This window comes from Pituophis catenifer, unplaced genomic scaffold (genome assembly GCF_029215685.1).
Source record: "Pituophis catenifer annectens isolate HBS135680 unplaced genomic scaffold, rPitCat1.0.hap2 SCAF_2, whole genome shotgun sequence".
Lineage (NCBI taxonomy): Eukaryota > Metazoa > Chordata > Lepidosauria > Squamata > Colubridae > Pituophis > Pituophis catenifer.
In genome coordinates, this window is record NW_027256882.1 from 157,016,497 (window position 1) to 157,041,945 (window position 25,449).

Genomic DNA, 25,449 nt, shown 5'->3' on the forward strand with positions numbered 1-25,449 from the left:
ACATTCCAGGATTTATGTGTTATTAGCAGATGTGTGATTTCACACTTTTTCCCTCAGAAAACCCCCTGGTCGAAATTACTTGGGCCATAATGTTTCTTGCTCTAAGAAAAATTATGTCTACACCTTAGGTTGAATTTGATTCCTGAGAATCTCGATATTTCTGTGCAGTCTGCTAGTAAAAATTATTTCCATTGGCTTTCTGGAGATTTTGTTCCTGGTTAGTTACTTTCCAATGTATTTTAGTTTTGGGGTTCTTGATGGTTTCCCTTGTTGTTTCATCTTTTGTACAAGCAGGGGACAATGTCTCAGATTAGAAATGTTTGCATGGGGTTGTCAAAAATGTCAAGAGGTAGTTGCAATGCTGTTACTTCTTTGCATTGCACCTTTATGGCCAACATCTTGGCATTTTTTATTGCACCCTAAAGCATCTTTGGTTCAGATGCTAAGCAGGCTAGGCTGGTAGTTATGTGAATGAATTCTCATAAGGGTCTGGCCCAAATCATGATGCTAGTGGGATGATCATCCCACCTGGCTGCTTTATTCTGTTTTAAGTGATATTTTCCAGCCCACTTGGCAGAAGTCTCTTAAGTAGCAGCTCCATTCATATGGCCTTTCTCAAATCATTTTCTGTAACCTGGATGGTCTCAGGCTAAAAACTTTATCTGCCCAACCATTACCCAAAATTGAGCTGCAGTACAATTTGAACTGACTGCCCAGCTTTTCTGTTATCAAAGCCGAGACTTCAACTTCTCCAAGAGGCATGGCTCTCTATTTACTCCCCAACTTACTCAAACTACTACTAGGCTTTTGTAACACCCTTGTTTCATACAGTATCAGAGCAGATCTCCCAAAAGCGCAAGGCCCATCCTCTGGGCCCACAAGAGGTAGAGTCACCAACACACATTCTTTCATAGTGCAGTTGTTGTTGTTTTTTTCCTCTTTTAGCAACAATTCCTGGACAATTAGACAGTTTCCATATTGATTTTCTGCTTGCTGATCAGGTCTTTTATACAACATACTGCAAAGAGTTGTTATTTAGCATCAAGGCTTTGGCAGGGAATCTCTAGTAGGGTTGAAGATGGATTGCTTATTTGGTTTATGCTTATTTGTGTTAATTTTAATTCTCTTTCCCCCCCTCTTGTATGCATGTGCACTGTCAGCAGTCTCAAATGTCTATAGGAGCAGAACAGAGCTCTCACTCCTAACTTTATCTCGGTACAGTACAACTCAACAGATGTTAATTATCACTTTTCCTGATGATAGGATCTGTTCTGGGCCCTCTTCCTGAGTTGTACAACTCTGATTTATATATCAATGAAAAATAACAAAATATAATTAGGCAGCCTATGACCAAACTTTCAGTGATGGTTCTCAAGTGATGAGTTCTCAGTGCTGAGACATTTATAATGTTGTCTGCTTTTGCACAAAATAAATGGCTCCGTTTGACTAAGGACTGTATTCATGCATTTAATAAAACCGACCTCAAATATTTGCTTGGGGCTCTTGATAATTACTAGGACATGTTTATCCTTAAAGAACAAACGGCAACCTACAAATTAACTTATGGATGTAATGGAAATTGAAAGGAGTGTAGCTGTATAGTAAATTGACTCGATTCAAGGTTGGTTTAGCTGCATTTTCTTCCCTTCCTATCTTTAATTTCTTTTGCCTAGTTTTCCACGGCATGCAAATGTGGCTTCGCCTGGGAGGAAAGAGCATGTATGTACATATACTTTAAGTTAACAATAGTTCAGAAAGAGCTTGCCATTATCTTTCCCCATTTTTTCCCCGCTTAGGGTTAGTTTCCCCCACCACCACCACCCATTTTTTTCTCTCACTTCCCAATCTCCTCCACAGATCTGAGATGGCCTCCCACTCTAAACACTAACCCCACGCAAGCTTTTGGAGATAAAGGCGACTTTAAAAGAAGTCGACGCTCATCATAAACAGCCCGCGATTGGAAGACGGCGGGCGCTCAAAAGGAAGAGAAGCCGCACTTCCCATAATTCACTCGGGCGTAACCTTTAGAACCACATCTCCCACAATGCCTTGCGCTCGCTTCCTCTCCAGACCCCCCTCCTTTTTTTTTTTTCCTCCCGCGCTGTGACATAGACAGGGCGACGCAATGACATTGTGACGCGAACGGGGGGAGGTGGGGTGAAAGTTCACGCCGGTGCCTGTCTTATTTGCTGGCGGAATTGATACGGTCGAGAGAGAGAGAGAGAGAGAGGGGGAGAGAGAGGGGCATTTCCACTTGGTCTGGTCTTTCCTCCCCCCCCGCCCCGCCCTCCATGGCGACTCGCTGGCTCCGGGAAATTTGGCAACTGGGAGTCCGGGGAGGGCTGAGACCGAGAGCGGCCGCGGCCGGCTGGTGAGCGGAGCAAAAGGCAGAAGAAGCCGGGGCGCGGGAGGAGCGGGACGAACAGGACATTATGGGTTAGGAACTGGGGTGAAGGACCCTCGGGAGGCGTTGGTCAGCTCAGCCCCGCCATTCAAAAGAAGGGAGCAGAGCTCGGGTTGCCCCCTTTTCTTATTGGCCGGGCTTCCTTCTAGGGGGCTTTTTTCCCCAGGTGGATGGCGAGCAGATTCAGCGGGTGGATCTCCCCGTTCCTTAAGTGTTTGCGTGTATAGGAAAAGATCGACTCGTTTCTCAATCGGGAGGCGGGGGTGCGTGGGAAGTACCCTGGCTGTTTTTTGAGATTTTTGGGGGTGCAATATAGCATGTGACCCCCTGGAAAAATGAATGAAATTGAACAAGGGTCTGGGTGGGACAATTTGTGAGTGTTTTAGGCAACGACAACAATTTAATTTAATTAATTAAATTTATATGCCGCCCCTCTCCGAAGACTCAGGGCGGCATATAAACAGGGACACCTGTCTGGGCTCCTTGCTCTTCGTTCAGGGGGTAGGGGGAATAAAAGGCATCATTGGTAGAAGGGCATCGCAGGAGTAAACGGAGAGAGGCTTGGGGGGGAAAGGCGAAATAGAGGTTAAAGTGGAAAAGGGAGGCTGCCGAGTTAAAGCTTAGATTAGAAGAACCCTGCGGGATTTTATGGAGAGTTACTGGCGATAACGGTGATCAGAGCCTTAGGGGCAATAAAAGTGGGGCTATTAACATGACGAGATAATAAGTATCTGTTGATGACTGATTGTCTTTCCCCTGGATGTTGTAAGACGTGTTTCTATTAAGGAATGTGTGTACCTGTAATGAAGGAAGTAAATGGAAAAGATTACGCCTCCAAGTAAGATAAGGGTTGGGATTTTTATAAGCAAAGATATAAATGGTAATCTCTTTGCAGTTCAGGAGAATGATGCTATCTTCTAACATGACAGGAACCTATGTGTCACTGCAATTCTAGAATTTTTATTTTTTTTTAATAGTCATTCTGTGCTTGTTTTTATACTTCTGACAACTGTAGCTACTTTAGTAATGCTTTTCTGGCAGCTGTTTCAGTTTTTGTTCCTTTGATTTTTTTTCTTTATCCTAAGTGTAAACCTAAGAGCCTGTGATTTTCATAGAACAATTTATTTAAATAAGTCCCTGAGGTCTTGTTACATCTCTCGATAGAGAATTAAGCAAATCTGTGGAAAGGGAGGAAACCAGGTAGCTGTTAATTTTTTTTTCCAAACTGAATTCATGTTTTATTGACTCATCTCTGCTTGTGGGCGTATACGAAAAATGTGTTTTATATTGGTGAATAGTGGTATTGGGTTGTAGAAAGTAACAGGGAAAGGGATCTTTGTATCAGTGTTTGCTTGCCTTTGTGTGACTTGTATTGTCTTGGCAGATGGCAGCAACTGACTCAGAAGCAAGGCTGAATTTGTTTGGTCTACTTGGGTGGGAGACCATCAGAGAATCACAGAGCTGTAAACTACACTGGAAAAGTTGAAAACTTTGTAATAGAAAATGGTGACAAATCATTTCTGTACTATGGTCAAAGCAGCAGGATCATACCTTTTAATTTGTTAGATTTATATCCTGCCTTTCTTCTGAAAGTTCAGAGTGACATATTTGTTTATCTGTTATATGTATATTTTTATGAGTAGCATACATAACATTGCACCCTCTATTTTCCCTCACAACAATAATCCTATGAGGTAGGTTTGGCTGAGAAACACTAACTGAAGTCAATCAGCCTCACTGGCTGAGGATGGACTTGAAGCTGTGATTCCTTAGTCCTAATCCAACATTTTAACCATTACACCACACATATACAGTAAGCATCAAGCTCCATTTGAGAACATTTTCAACTGTGTCAAGTACTCTATGAAACATATTGAAATGGGTTTTTTATTCATGTAACACAGGTTTATTCAAAATTGTAACAAAGAGAACTCAGAATGTGCATAGTTGCTTCTGTGCTGATCTATAATTATTTGGGGCTTTTAGACAGATGTTTGATTCCTGCTGGCTTGGTAAAGCTTTAAAGGCCTTCCTTAGTTCCAGCAGCAACTTGAAAAAGTTTCTAAGCTTAGAAAAGGGAGCTAGCAGGACAAGGCTGCATTTTGCTTTTTGTTTTTAATCTGGGAAAGGTTTCTTAGCAAACACCTCGAGATGAAATGTTAAAGAATTGAGTAAAAGCAGGTCAACCAACAGAGTCACTTCCATTATAGACACTGACACCCTCTGTGCCCAAATGCTTGTACCTTTTGTTCCTAATAATTGGTATTCTTTATTTCTGCACTAAATGAATTTCCAAAGAGAAAGCACACTGTATGTAACGTATGTGCGACTGATCATGCTTTTCTATAGTTGTGTTAATGACTAGTCAGTAATATGCCAGAGTAAGGTTTTTTTATCATGCAGAGTTTACAGAGTCAATAGTTACAAACTTGCATCATATTTAATCCATATACATGTATGAATTAAATTATGAAGATCCCAGTAGCTCTTTTTAGCCTTATCGTCTATGAATTAAAATGTGATGGTATAAAACCTAATGAGAAGGGCCATTTTGTTTTAGATATAATGGCCTTCAGTCGCCATAAGGACAAGGTTCAGAGTACAGTATATGGCGTTCCAGATGTTGAACTACAGGTTTCAGCTCCCCATCTGTTTAAACCAATTGTAAAGGCATTGGGACAATGTTGTTCTTCTAGGTTCATGTGATGAGTTAACAGGATTTTCAGGTGTGTGACCTATGAGCTACATATCCTTAGTTCTTTAATTCACATCAACACTCAACCATATATTCAGTCTACAATTTGATACAGTTTATGTTTGAGTTTCAATTTTTTCTCTCATGTGGAATGAAATTGTTTTTTCGTAAATTTCATAGGTCTTTTATACAGTAAGAGCTAATAAATTGAACGGATCCATGTCTTAGAGGAGGTTTTTTAAAAAATCTTGATGGATATTTTAACATTTATTTACTATGTTGTCTCAGATCTGGAAATGAATGTTCCTTACCAGGACTCATTTTCCCCAGAAATATTCTTAAGCATTTTTTAAAAAAATCTGAAAATGAAGTGTCCAGTAACACTTTGAATATATAACCTTTTGATTGTACTGTTGCAACAATGTTTGCCAAAGGCTTCCAAACAGGATTTGGATTTGATTTCTCAATGAGAACATACTCCAAAGTACTATTTTTCCATATGACAGTACAGTTTTAAACAGAAATTAGTTGTACCTTAGAAGCCTCCCTAAATAATAGTGTAGTGTAATGAGAGTGAGAAACTGTATACACGGCTCTTCTAATGTTTCTTGGCTTTCCCCCCCCCCTCTGAATACTGCAAGCAATTGTGGGGGGGTTAGTTTGGAAGCCCATTATGTGTGTCTAACCGGATGTGTTTGAAGAGATTTGAGATTTTTATTGGAACGATGTTAATATGTAGGTATTTAAACTTGAAATTTTAAAAAAGTTTGTAGAATGCTTTATTTTGGCAATTAATTTTACGGGGTGGGGGGGAAGGATCTAGGAAGGTTAAAAAAAATGAAGCAAGTATCAGGTAATATTATAAAGAAATAAGTTTTAAAATGGTCTTGAGATGGGATAAAAATACATTATTACTTAAGAATTCCAAGATGCTGACATAGGTGCAAATGTTGTTTTAATTCACAATGTGGTTTATTTACTTTCGGCTTAGCAGGGCGATTGATTCCAACCACAGTTATATATGAATCATAGGTTACACCTTAGCAATACGGATGAGCTAGGGTAATAATGGCTTATGCAACCAACTCAGACAAAAGTACAGGCAGGCCTCGACTTGCAACAATTTGTTTAATGGCCGTTCAAAGTTACAGTGGCCCTGAAAAAAAGTGACTTATGAAAGTGACGTTTTTCACACTTGTGACCGTTGCAGCATCTCTAAGGTCACGTGATCAAAATTCAGATGCTTGGCAACTGGTTCATATTTATGACAGCTGCAGTGTCCCAGGGTCACGGGATCCCCTTTTGCGACCTTCTGACGAGCAAAGTCAATGGGGGAAGCCAGACTCACTTAACAACCACATTACTAACTTCGCAACCGCACTGAAGAACTGTGGTAAGAAAGATCGTAAAATGGGGCAAAGCTCATTTAACAACTGCCTGGCTTAGCAACAGAAATTTTGGGCTCAGTTGTAGTTGTAAGTCAAGGACTACCTGTATGTCTTAGTATGATATGTGAATCCAGTTTCTTAAATTAGAAACCTTACTTAGATGTAGTAGCTTCCTCCACATGACTTTTAGAAACATTTGAGCTATCCTCCAGCAGTGGCACCATAAGGCTTATAGGTATTAGGGTATGTGCTTAACTATTCCTAAATGTTTGTTACTCTGCAGTATTCATGTCTTTCCCTCTGACTGTTTTGCTGTGCTATCCTGTTGCACCAGGCTGAGACTTCACCTTCAAACTTAGGGTCTGGTGAAAAATCTCCAGGCAAAGCATAGATTGAGATAAGGATTCTGGATGCCCACAAGTCACTGGTGCTGGTAGATGCAGCTTAGTATCAGAATGAACTTTGGGGGGAACAAACTGACGGCATTTAAAACTTCCTTCCTTCAAGTGATTATGCCAGATGAAGAAATTCATCTGTGGTGTCTACAGGATTACTGTTGCTTTAACTTTTTTTTACGTAATATTCCTATTCACAATGGCTTGCTTGGCAATGTTCCCAAGTAAATGTCTTAGCTAACCTGCCGGGCAGCTATTCCGTAATTGCCATTCTTTCCGCATTCTTTTTGTCCTTGACTATGCTGCAATATGCTCTTTGTATGTCTTCGAAGTTAAATTCCACACCTCTTTTTGTCTTAGCTCTAGTGGCATCCGTGGTACTGTGGTACATTTTAATTTATGAAATTCAGCCGCCTTGAGTCTTCGGAGAAAGGCGGCATACAAGTTGAACAAACAAACAAACAAACAAACAAACAAACAAATAAATAAATAAATAAATAAATAAATAAATAAATAAATAAATGGCATTAGGCAGCTTCTCACTTTTAGCTCTCCAGATGTGTTAGGATGCAAGTTTTAATTATGCTCAGCTAACATGTTGATGATAGAAATTGTAGTCCAATGCATCTCAAGGGCACCAGATTGGAGAAGGTTGTGATAAAGAAAACTTGACTGCTGCTTTCTGACGCACAAATTATCGCAGACCCATCTTGCTCGTGATGACATTCAAACCAAAGCGGGGACGTACAAGGACTTTCCTTCGATTCATTGGTTTTAAGTAGCCTGCAAGCTTGTCAATCCAAGCAAAAGGCATTTTTTTAAACCTCTGTGACATTAAATCTGACAGGGAAACTCTCCCTCTTTTCACAGATAGCCTTTCCACTTGGCATCTTGAATATTTACTTGTTGAAAAAACAGCTTAGCTGCAAGCTGGGGGAGGGCTCACTGGCAATAATTATGTAAGTTAAGCTAAACTGGCCTGCAAACAAGATAGAAGCTGGGCAACATGGAAGGAAATGCCTGGCTGCTCATTCCTCCCAACTGAATTTTAGAAAGCAGCGTAGAAAATCGAGGAGGAAAATTGCTACCACTTCTTTAATTAAAGTATAAATTTAATTTAATTAATAGTTCCAGTTGGGACTCAGCTGCTGAATGTAGGGTTTTTCGGGCAGAAAGACCTTGCCATTCAAAAAGCAAAAGAGGTGGTGAGGCCAACATCTTAAGATCCTATCTTCAGTTGCAGCTAACTGCAATACAACTATATCTCAGCAATGTCTTCTTTTTTTTCCTAATGTGTCCTCACAATTTTGGCCTCATAGAGGCAAGTCATCCTTAAAGTAATATTCTTCCCGTTATTATGATACAAGTTTTGCCATGGATTCAATCAGATGCACCATTCTTTTGGTGGTGCAAAGAGAGGGTCTTTGGAGATGGGATCAGCCCAGCACCATTGGCCAACCCAGATTGGTCTGGCATGATTCTTCTACAGTCCCTAAACACCATCTTCTGGACTATTCTGCAGTGGGTAGCAGACATGAGAAGAAGAGAAGTGACTCTTTATTACAGAGGTCTTTAAACTTGGCAGCTTTAAGACTTGTGGACTTCAACTCCCAGAATTCTCCAGCCAGCATAGCTTCAACTCCCAGAGAATTATTGGAGTTGAAGTCCACAAGTCTTGAAGCTGCCAAGTTTGAAGACCTCTGCTTTATTAATTAATGTTTGCTCTCTGTGCCTGTTAAGGCTGCTTTTGAAAACACATTTAGCTGTCTTCTTTAATAGCATTGAACTTGTATCTAAAATTGCTCTCTGACAACAAGTTGTAAAATAAGCAGCAGCCAAGGATTTACACAAATGCATATGTGATCAGATTCACTTTTCCAATTTCTGCAGGAGTGAAGGATGGTATTGATGTATGCAATGTATCCTGACATTTATGACGAAATTCAGATTGTAGTAACTCTGTTGAACAACTTGTAGCTTGGGGAGAAGGGTAATGTTTGCCCAGTGCTATTAAGTTTAATTTTCACAAGTACAGAGATGATAATCTGAGGAATTGCAGATACAGAGATATAAGAATTTCAGAATGAGAAATAGATACTGTGTTTCCCCGAAAATAAGACCCTGTCTTATTGTTTTGAACCCTGAAATAACGCTTGGCCTTATTGCCATGCACTCAAAAGTCCGATTGGGCTTATTATCAGGGGATGTCTTATTTTGGGGGAAACAGGGTAATCAAGAGGCCCTCTGAAATTCATAGACTACGACTTTTACAGTCTTTTTCCTCTACCTCTCCTACATCTCAAGAGGAACAAGAGCATTTGCCCTTAGAAGTTAATTACTCCATAGTTGTAGTATGTGTTGTGTGTATTTCATATGATTGTGAAAATCAACTGAAGATAAATCAGAACTTCCCTCCGCACATTATATTATCTATGAAGATTTACCCCCAATGTCCATGTAGGTCTTCAGTCCAGGACACCATGCTAGGTCATGCTTGTAACTTACTTTACTTGCAGCTTTCTGAATCAGTGGGTGACGCATCTGTTAAGTTATTCAAGATCAAAGGATATTGAATTTAGCCTCTGGGAAAGTTTGGTAGACTTCTATTCAGGCCAGCTAATCCTGAGGATCTTTCAGTTCCAGGTATATGCCATGCTGTGGGAATTTGGTGATCCGAGACCCTCATACTATCAGCAGTCTTGATTGGGATCTCAGTGGTCAGCACAGCCGGACATTTATCAGCTTTACAGGACCTTTCATCAACAAACGGAAGGAATATTCAGAGAGGAGGATCATTGGGTGAGCTGACATGGCTTGCAGGAGGGTGATTTTGTGATGGAGGGAAAACGTGCACATCTCGAATATCATTTTGCATGACCTACACAAGCATTTTCTTTGGTAATAATAACCTATATAGAACTCTAGGTTTTTAAGGCTAGAAATTTCATTTTCCAAAGCCACCGAAGAGGACCTATTTCTAATGAAAGGAATAAAAACACAAAGCAGAGAATTTTGTGGTATTCAAGTTATGGTCTGCCTTAATCCTGTGTCCTCTTTCCCACAGTGACCAACAGGGTGGATAAAAATCAATGATTTTTTTAAAAAAATCAAAAAAATTGGATTTTTTTAATTTAAATCGGATTTTTTTATTTAAACCAGATTTTTTTTATTTTTATTGAATTTATTTTAATAATAAACTTTTGGGGTAAAAATCTATCGTAAGATAGTTTTCTATTTAAGATACATAAATAATTTAGTTTATTCAGCATGAAATGGAGCTTAGTTATGTAGCATGAGACTGTATATTCTGCAACACTGGGACTATCGGTGAGTCAACAGTAGGTCAAAGGAGTAGCAGAGATGACAGTTGCTCTTTAAAAATTATGATTTAAATCGAGTTGATTTAAATCAAGTCTTTTTACTAGTGATTTAAATCATGATTTAAATCATGATTTAAATCGACTCGATTTAAATCAAATCCACCCTGGTGACCAACCACATCTTACAGCAAGCTAAAGCAATACAGGTAATCCTCGATTTACAACAGTTGGTTCAGTGACTGTTCGAAGTTACAACAGCACTTGAAAAAAATGACTTATGGCCATTTGTCACACATGACCATTGCAGCATCCCCGTGATCATGTGATTTACATTTGGATACTTGACAATTGGTTCATATTTATGACGGTTGTACTGTCCCTGGGTCATGCGATCACCTTTTGTGACCTTCTGACAAGCAAACGTGTTACTAACATGACAACTGCAGTGATTCACTTATCAACTGTCGCAAGAAAGGTCGTAAAATGAGGCAAAACTCACTTAACAAATGTCTCACTTAACAATAGAAATTTTGGGCTCCATTGTGGTCGTATGTTGAGGACTACCTGTACTGTACATAATCAGCAAACTCTTGAGGAAACTGCAGGCTGTCTGCTTCAACATAACAGTACCACCAATCCCCTTGTACTCTCCACGAGGTATTATCTTCTCATACATATGCAGAGCTGGAGATGTAAAATCAAGAGCCAGAACAAGAACTGTTACATGCAGATTTACGACCTAGACTGTTATTAGTTTAATTGATTAATCAGGGATTAATTAGCTTAAATTCTGCCCAGCTCATGGGAAGGGAAGAATTAACTTGGATGGCCATTTTGTTAGTCTTCCCAGCTGTCTTGATATTTGGAATCTATAGATAACACACAATGATTGGCTGGTAGCCCTTTCTAGCCTTATCTTCTATGACTATTCTCCATTTACCACCATATTCATTCTGCCTAGCTTCCTCTGCAACAATTAGGAATGTGTTATCAACAAGAGAGCTGAACTTTGCTTGCAATTGATAAGTGATTTGGAAAGGTGGATTTTATGTATTTCTTCATTTGTAGCAGGTTTCTGCACTGCTGCAATCACATCCAAGATTGTGAGATCTTTTTGGTGGAGCGCTTCTGCAGTTTCATAAACAGGGAAAGTATTTGGGAGAATTTGCTGATCAAGAGAGAATCCCAGTGACTTTCCCTCCTTCCGTTACCTTCCCTCCTGCTCCATTTTTTCCGCCTCCTTCTCTCTGCCAGTTCTGTATCAAAGATCTTATTGCTTTTATGTTTTTTTAATTTTAAGTTTTTAGATTTTTAGAAAGTTAAGAATGCAGAGTACAAAGAAAAAAATTAGAGTAAAAAGATTCTAGAAATAAGTTTTAGTCAATACTTTCTCCCCTTCCTTTCCATTTGTTTCCTAACAGCTAACCTAAATATTTCTACTTTTCTCATTGTTGTGCTGTAGTTACTTCTTTGAAGCTTTGTGTTGATTTTATTATACATTTTTTTAATTTGTTCCATTTCTGTGTCATATTTCAATAACCATTTATAGTTATAATAGATGATCCCCATAGATGATCTTGGGTTTGTATAATTGCTCCAACTTCTGTATTTTTCTCAAGGTTCTTCCTCCTTTCTTGAAATCACATTTTATCCTCCCAGCAATTTGTAAATACACCAATCATAGTAAATTTGTACCCATGCTGAGCAGTTTTGTCTACATCTTTAGTCTTTTTTCTGAGTCTAGATGTTTTGTACCATATGCACATAAGTAATTAAACCTTTCTCACTGTATAATAGTTGTCCTTGAAATAGGCATTTGACAATAAAGCTAATTGTGAGATTGGCAGATTTATCTTTGCTTTTAGAAGTTTCCACATTTTTAACAAACTTTGTCTTATGCTATAATAAATTATTTCAAATTTCTTCTTTTTTTAATACAGATACCTATAAAGTAAAAAATGAATAAGATTCATTTTTTGCAAGATTTGGAGAGAGGAAGATATTATATTAAATAATTTACTGCCTGTCTTGAATAACAGAATGCATAAAATCGTCAAACAGCAGAATATATCAATCATAGGAGGGGCCAGGCTCTATTTCTTATACATTATCTCTCTTAGATACAATGGAATCTAAGAGAATAAGTAAATGAAACGTCCATCCTATTTTCTTCCATTCTCTTCTAAAACATAAGGATAATAATCCATAAACCTGGATCTGAGAAGAGAAGAAATACAATTTTGAAAAATTTCCTTTTTTATGTTCCACAGCATAATAAATATTCCAACATCCTTTGAAGCGCATGTGCCTGTGTCATTGTGGACATGTGCATCATTGTGGACATACGTAACTTAAAGAGTCACTCTCTCTTTATCTGCAGTTATTCCATGCAGGAAATGTATGGTGTTGTGGCCAACGTGAATGAATATAAGGAATTTGTTCCGTGGTGTAAAAAATCAACTGTGGTCTCTAAGCGAGCAGGTCATGTGAGGGCCCAGCTGGAAGTTGGATTCCCTCCTGTTGTGGAACGTTACACCTCTATTGTGACACTGGTGCAACCTCACTTGGTAAAGGTGAGTTGTGTATCTATGGGCTAGCCAGGCTGCTGATAGTTCAGTGTTGCAATGACAAAATAATAATGAGCATTACGTAATTAATAACTTTTCCTGATACCTCAGATAATTTGGAGGGAGGTTTGATTAACGTGGTGGCACTGGCATTGAGAGAACACTTAATAGAAATTAAAAATATTGAAAGTGCTCAACAGGAAGTCTTTTGCCATAAATGTGACATGTGAAGCAACATACTCATGAGGCAGACATGAGATACCTGTTTTATATGCAGGTTGGTGGGTAAATCCTTATCCAGAGCTGCTGCTGTTAGAGTGGGCTGGGAACTCCTGCATTTTATTGGCATACTCCATTTTGCTGTCCTCCATGTTGAGGAGAATTCTGGGAATTGTAGGCCAACGTATCTGGAGGGTATCAGTTTGGCTAATTCACATTGTGTGAGCTTTACTGTCAACATGAATCTTTGCTGTTATTTTCCTCAGGCAATCTGCACTGATGGGAAGCTTTTCAATCATTTGGAGACAAGCTGGCGTTTCAGTCCTGGCATTCCAGGCTATCCTCGTACGTGTACCCTGGACTTCGCGGTAAGCACACAAAGGTTAATGGGATTCCTCACCAGCTCATTAGTTCTTGCATAAATGAGGACTGATGTGGGGACCCTGCGTCCATCAGGGTTTTAAAAAGGTGAGTTTCCATTACTACTGGGAAGGGTCTGTAAGATCCTAGTTGTGAAGGAACTAGAATCATATTCTGATGGCAGAGATGTTTCTGATACTGAACATTCCTACCACAAGCCTCCTTTTCCTAGAGCTGTTGAATGAATTCTTTGAAGCAGAGTAGGGAACTCCAAGGTCATTGAGGTATGTTACTTCTCTGGGCCTCCAAGCTCTATACTTCCCGAAGGTAGTCCACCTAGTAGCCTGGGTCTTAGGCTGATGCTGTGCAATGCCAGGTCCGTGGCTAATAAAGCCCCCCTCATCTGTGAGCTGGTTCAGGAGGGGGGAGCGGACCTGGCGGGTATTACTGAGACCTGGTTGGGCCTGGAGGGGGGGGTCCCCCTTGTAGAAATGTGCCCACCGGGTTTCCGCGCATTCCATCAGCCAAGGGCCCAGGGTAGGGGTGGGGGGGGTGGCGGTTATTGTAAAGGAAGGTCTTGATCCTAGGGAGGCCACTGTACCTCAGATAGCCGGTTGTGAGTCTCTCCTTGTGAAGTGGGGCCATGGGAGGCAGATGGGCCTGCTGGTTACGTACCTGGCTCCTTGCTGCGTGGCAGCGACCCTGCCCGAGCTCCTCAATGTTATAGCCGGGGTGGTGGTTGATACCCCCAGGCTTTTAGTCATGGGGGATTTCAACCTGCCGTCCATCGGTGAAGCATCTGAGGTGGCTCGGGAGTTCATGGCTTCCATGACGGCCATGGACCTGACCCAGTTAATTCAGGGCCCCACTCACATAGGAGGAAACACGCTGGACTTGGTTTTCGTCTCTGGTCAGTGGTTGAATGGCTTAGATACAGGGGATATAGTTATTGAACCCTTGTCATGGTCAGACCATTCTCTCCTTAGACTTGACTTCCTGACCGCTATGCCCCACCGCAGGGAGGCGGAACCAATTAGGTGGTTCCGCCCCAGGCGCCTGATGGATCCTGATAGGTTCCAAATGGAGCTTGGGCCATTTCCTGAGACTCTGGCACGCGACTCGACTGAGGACCTGGTGGCCGCCTGGGATAGGGCGGCCGCTGGTGCTTTAGATCGGGTCGTGCCTTTGCGGCCTCTGACCCGGCGCCGAATCTGCCCAGCTCCTTGGTTCTCCGAGGAGCTGAGGGGGATGAAACGCCGGAAAAGACGCCTAGAGAGTAGTTGGAGGGCCAGTCGCTCCGAATCTGACCGTACACTAGTGAGGTCTTATATCAAGACCTACTTAGTGGCGATAAAGGCGGCGAAGTGTAATTACTTTTCCGCTCTTATCGCGTCGGCAGAAAATCGCCCAGCTGCCTTGTTTAGGGTGACTCGCTCCCTTCTCCATCTGGGAGCGCGGGAAGACCCCTTGCAAGGTCGTGCTGAGGATTTTGCGCATTATCTGCACGATAAAGTCGCTCAAATTCGGGAAGGCTTGGACTCCGACTGGGTAGGTACAGGCGGGTTGTCCGAGGTCTGTCTTGAGACGGTTATCTGGGATGAGTTTGACCCTGTGACTCCCGAGGACGTGGACAGGATGCTGGGGAGGTTGAACGCAACCACATGTTTATTGGACCCGTGTCCCTCCTGGTTGGTGCTGGCTACCCGGGAGGTTACACGAGGCTGGCTCCAGAGGATTATAAATGCTTCCTTGAGTGAGGGGTTCTTGCCTCCCGCCTTGAAAGAGGCGGTGGTGAGGCCCCTCCTCAAGAAGCCCTCTCTGGACCCAGCTGTTTTAGCAAACTATCGTCCAGTTTCCAACCTTCGCTTCCTGGCGAAGGTTGTTGAGAGTGTGGTTGCGCGACAGCTCCCGCAGTACCTGGAGGAAACCGTCTATCTAGATCCGTTCCAGTCCGGCTTCAGGCCCGGGTACAGCACGGAAACGGCATTGGTCGCGTTGGTTGATGATCTCTGGAGGGCTCGGGACAGAGGTTGCTCCTCTGTTCTGGTCCTATTAGACCTCTCAGCGGCTTTTGATACCATCGACCATGGTATCATGCTGCGCCGGTTGGAGGGGTTGGGAGTGGGAGGCACTGTTTTACGGTGGTTCTCCTCCTATCTCTCCGACAGGTCGCAGTCTGTGTTGGCTGGAGGGCAGAGGTCGACCTCAAGGCACTTGGTTTGTGGGGTGCCACAAGGGTCGGTCCTCTCGCCTCTCCTGTTCAACATTTATGTGAAGCCGCTGGGCGAGATCATCCGTGGTTTTGGGGTGCAGTGCCATCTGTACGCTGATGACACCCAGCTGTACATCTCCACCCCAGACCACCCCAACGATGCCCTTGAAGTGATGTCCCGGTGCCTGGAGGCGGTGCGGGTCTGGATGGGGAGGAACAGGCTCCGACTCAATCCCTCCAAGACTGAGTGGCTGTGGCTGCCGGCGTCCCGATATAGTCAGCTGGTGCCATCGCTGACTATTGGGGGCGAGACATTGGCCCCCACGGAGAGGGCGCGTAACTTGGGTGTCCTCCTGGACGCACGGCTGTCCTTAGAAGAGCATTTGACGGCCGTGGCCAGGGGGGCTTTCTATCAGGTTCGCCTGATACGCCAGTTGCGCCCCTTTCTGGATCGGGACTCCCTATGCACGGTCACTCATGCCCTCGTTACTTCCCGCCTTGACTACTGTAATGCTCTCTACATGGGGCTCCCCTTGAGGAGCACTCGGAGGCTCCAACTGGTGCAGAATGCGGCCGCGCGGGTACTTATGGGGGCGGCATGGCGCTCCCACGTGACACCTCTCCTGCGCGAGCTGCATTGGCTTCCAGTGGTCTTCCGAGTGCGCTTCAAGGTGTTGGTTCTCATCTTCAAAGCGCTCCATGGCTTAGGACCCAGTTATTTACGAGACCACCTTCTGCCTCCGATAACCTCCCACCGGCCAACACGCTCCCACAGAGAGGGTCTCCTCAGGGTGCCGTCTGTCAGGCAATGTCGGCTGGCGACCCCCCGGGGAAGAGCCTTCTCTGTGGGGGCACCCGCCCTCTGGAATGAGCTGCCCCCAGGGATACGACTAATCCCGGACCTCCGGACCTTCCGCCGGGCCCTGAAGACTTTTTTATTTCAGCAAGCCGGGCTGGGTTAAAAAAATTTTTAATTGGTGAATTTTATGGGTAACGGGGTTTTAAATTGGAGAAGCCTAAGATAATTTAATTTTGTTTTAATGTATTTTAATATTTGTATTGTGTGTTTTTAATTTTGGCTGTTCACCGCCCCGAGTCCTTCGGGAGAGGGGGCGGTATAAAAATTTAATAAATAAAATAAATAAATAAATAAATAAATAAATAGTAGATGCCCCTGTGGCTCCTCTAGTTGTGGGAGCTATAGTGTGTAAAAGTAAGAAACCACCTCAATACCTGGATGAGTATGGAAATCCTGCACCACACATCCCATTGGGTTACAATCTTAGCTATATCTCCTTGCCAAATCCATTTCCACTAGAATCTTGGTTTTATAGACGAAACATAAGGAGCCACCAGAGGAGTTGTGGCACAGTGATTATAATGCAGCATTGCAGGCTAATTCTGCCAACTGCCAGCAGTTCGATCCTGACCTGCTCATGGTTGACTCAGCTTTCCATCCTTCCAAGGTCAGTAAAATGAGGACCCAGATTGCTGGAGGCAGCAATATACTGACTCTGTAAACTGCTTAAAGAGGGCTTTAAAGCAGTGTGAAGTAGTATGTAAGTCTAAGTGCTAAGCATAGGTAAAATATGAACAAATCAGCCAACCGCTGCATTTATGGCACTTGCTGACTTAGTTCTCTGGCAGTTCTGACTTTGCTAGAGAAAGTGGTATTTCTAATAGTCAACCTTTAGCTACATGTGTGTCATAAACAGGAACTCTTTGGGGTTCTGTGTCATCCAGCTGGACACTGTCGCTCTGTGCTTAGGGCCACTCTTGATGCCCAACTTCTGCTTCTGGCTCAAGACCCAACTAGAGATGGATGGATCAGCAGATGTCAGATGGGCCATCCCAATTTATTTTCATAGTAATACACCCCTGGGCAATTTCTATAGGAGGTAAAAAAAAATATTGGAGCCTCATCAGTTTTCAGCAAGTAGTTGTACATAGTTTTTATAAGTGTATTTGTTATTCCTGCTCTTCTTAAGAATGCTTTTTGCAGTCTCTCCTGACTTGTAATTTCAAAATTATTCTTCCATAGCAAATCTTTTCTAGCCCTTCCTCTGGAGTGAGGGGAAGGGGCTTTCTCATTGGAAAATACCCTAGCTCCACTTTAGAAAAACAATCTTCACGGTAGTCCAATGTGCTGTTCTCTTTCCTCAGATCTCTTTTGAATTTCGTTCCCTGCTGCACTCGCAGTTGGCTACAGTTTTTTTCGATGAGGTAGTAAAGCAGATGGTGGCAGCCTTTGAGCGCCGGGCAGCGAAGACTTATGGCCCTGAGACCAATATTCCTCAAGAACTCATGTTCCACAAAGTCCATCAGACGTGAAGGGTGCCTGCTGCTTTGGTCACTCTGCGGACACTTGAAGTTGGGTGTTTGCTTGTAGCATCCCCAGCTGTTTGTTTTTATCTATTTATTTGGTTTCTCCTGATATCCTGTTTAATTTATCCACTGGGCCTGGTGTGATGACCAAGACTTATTCCTAAGGAAAGGGTCAGAGTGCCACGTTACCTCTGGAGCAACGTCTCAGTCTTCACTTTTATTTTACCTGACTGGGCTTTTATGCTGGGTTTTTTTCTTTTTAGCATACTTTATTTGAAGCTTCTTTCTATGAAACATACCACTGTGGCTGCCTTAGATTGTAGTTTGTGCTGTTCCTTGACTTCTTGAGAAAGAGGTAGCAAAAACTCATTTAAGTTCTTTCAGTGGGCCTAAGGAAGACCAGTTGAAAATTGTGCCTCTTAAAATATGTTTTAAAGGAAAATAACTTAACAGTCCACTTCTTGATAAGAGAGAATGGCCTACAGTGGTTGCCCCGAGGGTGGTTTTGGCAGTCAGTGATACATTGGGTTTTTCCACCTTTCCTTTTCATCATTGGCTTAGGTCAGAAAGAAATGGCAGCCACTTAGCTGCTCAGGAGTGCCTTTTTGAGGGAATGATGGGGGTTAAGGAAAGGCTTTCTTTGGGGTTTGAGATTATTTTAGAAAATAGATGTTGGTCTTAATGAAAGTACTTTTGAGATAAGAAGGAATGTGAGGGGAAAAGAGAGTGGTCCTTCCTATTGCAGGACCACTGAAGCTTTCTTTAACATCCAGCTTATAATGTCCAGCCTTCCAAGACGATTTCATACCAGTTTTAAAACTCAAATGTTACCCTACGAGCGATGTTTTGATGGCAAGCACTTCAATAATTCAGCAGCCAGGATTCAGGAAAGCCACTCTATGACCTAACTGGCTGTTTCAGTTTATTCAGCTCCACCTCTCTATGCTGCTCTGCAAGAAGAGACTGGAAAATGGCATTAGCAGGCTGAAGGCTTCTGCTTTGAAGAAACAGTTCCCATCTCTTCGAAACTACAGTTTGTCTTCCATCACATATTTCTGTGCCATGAATGGCTGTACCCGTTGTGGTTCAGTGAAGATGAAGCTTCCAGGGTGAATGTGGGAGAGGAGCAATTGAGCATCACGTCTCCAGACAGTTTGTGGGAAGAAATTTAGCCGGAATCTTCAATGAACCAGCTCCAAGCATGAAAGAACTCAATTCCTGGCTGCTGTAACTTACTTATATCCTCATTGTGGATATACCCCAAACCCTCCCTTTTCCCGCTCCATTAACACTAATTTTGTGTTGCCTAGCTTGGTATAAACCCTCCGTCCCCTTTCTAGTTACCCAAGGAATTTTTATTTTTGTTTAAAGCACTATTTGCACAAACCATGTGGGTGCAGGATTGCCAAGGCTAGGAAGAGAGTGCCACTGCGGCTATGTTTCTGTGGAAGGACTGAACAAGCTCCTTCTAGTGTCTCCTTTATCCTGTAGGCTTGGGTCATCCTGAGTGTGATGCTAAAAATTCTGGGTGTGTGTGAATGTGCAGTTTGGTGAAGAGGCAACTTTGGGGGCGTGCGAGAGAAATACTAGTGGATCAGTATATGTATATTTTTTTATGGAAAGGGCTGGGTATCAATGTAAACTCATAAAAACGAATAAATGTTTTCCTTGGGGTAGGGTGGGTGGGTCTAAAATAATATGCCTAAAAGTCAGGCCCTGCTTCAATGTGCCACAGGTTAGTAAACTCCCCCTTGGTTGTGCATTTTGAGAAGCCTTTGCCTGGGGAGTATTTACAGGGTAGGAGGAAGCAAGTATTCTGTTGAAGGAATGGCTCAGTGGGGATATGTGACTACAATGATTTTTCCTCAGAACTTTCTCTTTAGGATTAGAATCTCCAGATTTAATTTGTCATAGATAAAAAGCCTTTCAGATTTGAGTAATGAGGAGTGAGTCATATGCATAGATCCATGGGAAGATAGAACATTACTTGGGGTGCCTGTCACGGAAGCAGATTCCTTTGATGTACTGGACGTAAATCTTGGCTGCTTCTGTCTGTGGACTGTAACTGTTGCCAAACTTTGGAAGGAATTGCTTGCTGCAAAGCAGCTTGGCTTTGAGGTAATTCCCATGAATCAGTTCAGCTGCCATTTCTCTGCCACTCCTGGCTTTTGAGCGTTGGCTCCACTGTCATGGCAGAGTCCTGTAGATTGGGCCCTATAACAGCTACCTTTTTCTCAGCAAATTCCCAGCTATCATCATTCATATTTAAATAAGCTCCTCTTCCTTCCCACCCTCTCAAACTCATCAACTGCTTAATTCCTGTAAAATGCTTTGAGGTCGTTGACTTGCTCTTTATCTTGGTTTGTCGTTGTGTACCATGCATGGCAAGCTTTCACAACAGAGGGCACAGCCTGCAGTAGTCTTTTCTTAAGTCTCAGGCTTAAGAAGGCAAGATTGTGTTTGTGTTTTTAAATGAGGAATGCTTGCCTGAAAAAGTATCTTCTCTCTCCCCCACCCCTCTTTTTAAGAGTGGTGAAATCGCTCCTAGGAAATTTCAAATATCTAAACAGTCTAACAAAATCTAAGTTATGTTAGCATTCTGTCTTCCTCAGCAGACCGCATCTTGGGTTATGATTTTAAAAAGAAAAAAAAAAGACCCAGCAAATTTATAGAGATCTTCCTGACTAGCTGCCCTTGTTATACAAGGAGGATGAGCAGTTGGGCCAATAGTAAATAGTAAATTTCAGTGACACAGAACAGAGCCTTTGAATTTAAATCTAGTAATGCATGGCAGACTTTCACGCTGTATGCATGAGCTGTAAGCAACGCACTGAAAGATCTGAATACAGTATATATTTTAATGAAGCTCAGTTATTGTCTGGAAGAACACGGCATGTTCAAATCCCATCTAACCCTGCTGTAGTAGCTTTTTTCAGCTGCGTTTCTATACAGTGAGAAATAAGCATTTTAAAACAGTTGATATACTGATATTAATAATAATGCAACTTAAAAGAACAAACACTTCCCCCAAGGATTTTGAAATAACTATTCTCGGTCACCTTAACTGACCAAAGCTGCAAACCCTGTTCATGCTTCCTTGAAATTCAATCCTGCTGAACATGGTTAGACTTCTGTATAATCATATTAAGGACTGCTCATGTTTAGAACAACTAGATAGCTGTGCAACAGTCCAAGAGGAAGATTAAGGGCAGTTTTGACAGCAGCAGGCTTACTGCTTTGATTAAGTGTCACTATTGCTCTTCTCGTAAAAACCAAACCAAACAAGAGCTTGATGTATGTAGAAATCAGTTTCCAAAGAAACCTAGTATTCTCTCTTTAAAAAGTTTCCAGTTGCTAGGAACAACGATGTTTAAGAATCTCAGAAAGCAAGCAAGCCACTTAGGGATCTTGTTGCTGCCTCCTGTAATTTCAAGATTATAAAATGCAGCATTATGCAACATCCATATTGTTCAGTAATAGAAATCCTAGAATGCTAGTTTAGAATAACACTTGCCCTGGCATCAATTTGATTTCTGAATAACAGTACAGGGAGGCACCTACCCACCAGCACCAGGATTGTCTGCCTTTGTTTTTCATGCTGAGAACAGCTGTTGCTCTACAAAGCTGGTTTGTTGGTGAGTAGAAGATATATCTCACACAATTGTTTTGTTATAATAGTCACTATGAAGAATGCTAACTTCACAGAGGGCCCCTTTTAGCACAGGTGGGTGCCCCTAAAACTAAGAGGTAATTGTGCATCCATTAATTTGCCAAGAGGGGACCAAATCTAGCTGTTAATGAAGGCATGGTGGCTATTTTTAGTCACTGACAGGCAAATTAATCTTGAAATATATTAGAACCTTTTTTCAAGGAACAGGATTCAGAGTTGCAGCTTTTATTTTAAATTATTCTAAATGAAATCCTTGGAATCATTGCAGTAATTGTGATTGTGACCGCCTCCACTGAAATAGCTTTTATGCAGATCCAGATACTTGAACAAGAGTCCCACTGAAACCATTTGGATGTTAAATTAGGCACACAACCAAAATCGGGTGTTGTGGCATAGTTAACCAATTTATAAAGTGAGATAAGCAGGCTGTCCTGCCCAGGTGCTTTTTTTTTTTTACATCTTGTTCCTGAAGTTTCCTACCGGTTGTAGTTTAGCTGTGGTGTTTTATTTGCTGCCATCTAATGAACCTGAAGAATATGAGTTTTCTCAAGTCTGTCTGTATTAAATGCCTAATTTTGCTGCTGTCCTTTGTCAAAACAGATGTCTTAAATTTGTGCCTTCTGTTTTCTCCCTCTGCACATATTTTTATTGAATTAGCTGTCTTATGTTCCTTAGCCTGGTACGTGCTACCTCACATTGTAAAGAAAGGATGTTTGTAGACAAAAAGAGTAGACAGAATCATGCACAGTAAATGAAATTATTTTCCCCTATCCTTTTTCCTTATTTGATTATTGAAAAACTGAACAATCCCCACTGCATTTTTATGGACTAATAAAATATGTTTGCGAAAAGATGCAGCGATTCCCCATCAGATGTTGTGGCTTATATGAGGGCAGGGATGTGTTGAAAAGTCAGCAGAACATCTTATGGGTCGTGGGACATTAGAATGCAGTTGCTAAATGCGGACAGCAAAATTCCCCTTCTAGTGTAGGCAAGTATCCGCCTACTTCAACCACTGCTATCCTCTGGAATTATGGGAGGCCTGAGTGCTTGTACTCTCTCATGCCCTCAATTCTATATGAGAAATGATGAGCACTGAACTGTTTTACAAAACTGATAGCCACCCACTGAAGTGCAGGTGAGGCTAATTAGCACTGGCCTTACAAGAAGTGGACATCAAGCACTGATTTTGCATAGAAGAGAGACAGCAAACACTGTGGAACTGTAGTATAGGCAACTATATCCAAGCCAAGACATGATGTAGGCATGTTAACACAGTTTATGCATCCCTAGAAGCATGGGATGTTTCAGATTGAGACTTCTGGAACCCTTCAAGGTTTCTGTACCTAAAGCCATGCTCACAACTTCTGGAGAAAGTATTTGTTAATGTTGCCACTGGCCACTTCACTGCTTTGATTTATTCAGGCGGAAGTAGAATCCTGCTACCTTTTCTTCAGTAGCTGAAGGATCTGGGGAATGTTTACTGAAAGTGAACTCCCGTTTCTCCAGAAGATATCTTGCTGATTCATTAAGAATTCAAATCTTTGTTATGCATATTCAGATCAAAGAACTAGAAATGTGTTGAAAGAAAAAAAAAATTACTTGAGCTGAATGAAATTGGTCAGCCATTTGAAGAATATTAACATTTTGCCTGACTCCCAGTGACATGCGTGCACAAGTATCTCGATAGCTTCAATTGTAATTTATAAAAACCTATACATTTAGCTCCAGTGGTCCCTAGAATGCTGCAAAATTTCCAGTCAAAATCGGAGTTGAGTCTTTTATTACTTGGCTTTCAATAGAGAGCACTCCAACTGGATTAATGACAGTCATCTGATAGTGAGATGGGTGGCATATAAATTTAATAAATAATAAAGCAAAATCCCACTAGAGAGAATCCTTCCACTCCTGTTTGGATCCTTGGAATTTAATTTGTATGGACCCATTCATGTGGGATTGATAGCTCAGCTTTCCCCCTTAACTCCTTCCATGTCTGAGCGCTATTACCTATGGCTTTATGTGTGGTATGTGAACTAGTCTATAATTTTCAGTCACATATATACACTTTTGCTTATTGAAATACCACTATTTTAGTGAGCTTACTTTCTGGACACATAGAAAACGTACATTTCACCCTAAAGATAAGTGTCATAAAAAGCAGCTTTCAACTGTTAAGTGTCTCAACATTTCCCCCCCAAAAAAACTTTTAAAACAAGCTGAATAGATAATTAAATGTGCATTTTAAAGTGCTTCTCATCTTGATTCCTGTCCAGTTAGTCAACTAATCTCAGAATAAAATACATCTTTATCTTTGAGCTTATTAAACCAAAGCTCACAATAGAAGTTTCAAATTCAGCAATAGATTTCTTTAAAGCAAAAACATTCAAAATAGGATAGCCTATACAGTAATGCAAAATGGTGCTATTCAGAGGAAACCTGTTATCAAATGCTTTTTTCATTAATGTGTTTACTTAACTCTATGATGCTGCTGGATTAAACAAACAACTATAGTGATTTGAATGTTCAAACATAGCCTCTGTTTTCTGGCGTGTCCACAAGAGACGGGTTATTTATAGAATGTTTCTGGGAAGTTCATTCCAGCTGAATTTCATTCCCCACTATGGCATACATCCAACCATCTACAGCAGATGTTGACTTCCTGCCAGTGTGCACTATGCACTTCAAGGACAAAAAAAAAAAGTTTGTTCACAAGTTGAACTGAGGTCTTGATTTGATTGGAAGATCTAATTTCAACTTTTGTACTACATCTACAAGCCTGCAGCCAAAAGTCTACAACCACTATGTTTTTTCTGAGTTTGTAAGAAACAATGAATCAATTTACTGTAGGTTGTGCATCAACATTTTAGTTTGTTTGAATACCGCATGTGAACGCAGAATATTGAATAAAACAAAGGAGTGCTGTATAGCATAGAAAATTATTGTATGTACAATTTGTCACACAAAACAATGTATGATCTTGTACCCAAAACTACTTTGATGTACTTTCTTAATATCAACATGGGAAGATTTGCGTCTGGAACATAGAACATTCATCTGTGTGCCCCTGAAATATTACTGCAAATTACCAAATTTTGGCAATACATCTTTCAGAAACAAAGATAGGACCACATTTAATTTAGATATGGGGAACCGTTGCTCCCATTCATATTTTTAACTCTCTCCAATCAGCATAGAATGGAAAATCAATACTGCCATCTCAAGGAATTGAGATAAAACCAAATCTAACATTTAGCATTATCTTTCTACTTTGGTGACAAGCAACTGTACAAATATTCCATATAGGGAAATGGCAAGAGCATCAACCCAGACATAATTTCATGAGGATCAAGTAAGTACATACATGTATACTTCTGGTTGGCTGAAGGAGCCAAATGAAAAAAAGGAAACCATTTGTGATTTAGCTATTATGTGATATGCAAGATCCCTGATTAGCAAACAAATCAGAAGTTTCCCTACTGCTTTCTGATCCAGGCTTCTTCAAAGAGCAAAAAGTCAGATTTCAGGATGGAAGTAGTGAGAAAATCAACAAGAAAGCAGGATCAGATAACATAGTATTGCTCATTTTCAGGATCCCAAATGTTGCTACGTCCAAAGCAGGTAGATATGAAACAACGAAAGGAAAAACTACTACACAGGCCAGCTCTTCTCCCTATTCAGTCGTTCACAGAGCTTCCCCATCTATCCACGTGTAGCAGCTTTTGTTATTCCATTTACTGCCTCACTGCAGTATTGTAAAGAAATCAAATATTCTGGTCAAAATTGGGGGGGGGCGGGGCGGGGGGCGCATGAGGCCAATGGTAAAAAGCTCCAGAGATAAAAGCTACATGTTTTACGGAGGTGGTGGTGGTGGAGAAAAAGGACGACGTCACTGTA

General features: G+C 41.5%; 1 protein-coding gene across 1 annotated transcript; it reads left to right on the forward strand.

The window, feature by feature from the left end:
- The first annotated feature begins 2,242 nt into the window (after nt 1–2,242).
- COQ10A (coenzyme Q10A) lies at nt 2,243–19,522 on the forward strand. Its single transcript, XM_070934873.1, has 5 exons — nt 2,243–2,371; nt 9,520–9,681; nt 12,583–12,775; nt 13,255–13,356; nt 17,724–19,522. Exons 1-5 carry the CDS (start codon nt 2,292–2,294, stop codon nt 17,889–17,891), a joined length of 705 nt encoding a protein of 234 aa, XP_070790974.1. The 5' UTR covers nt 2,243–2,291; the 3' UTR covers nt 17,892–19,522.
- Nucleotides 19,523–25,449: the final 5,927 nt, after the last annotated feature.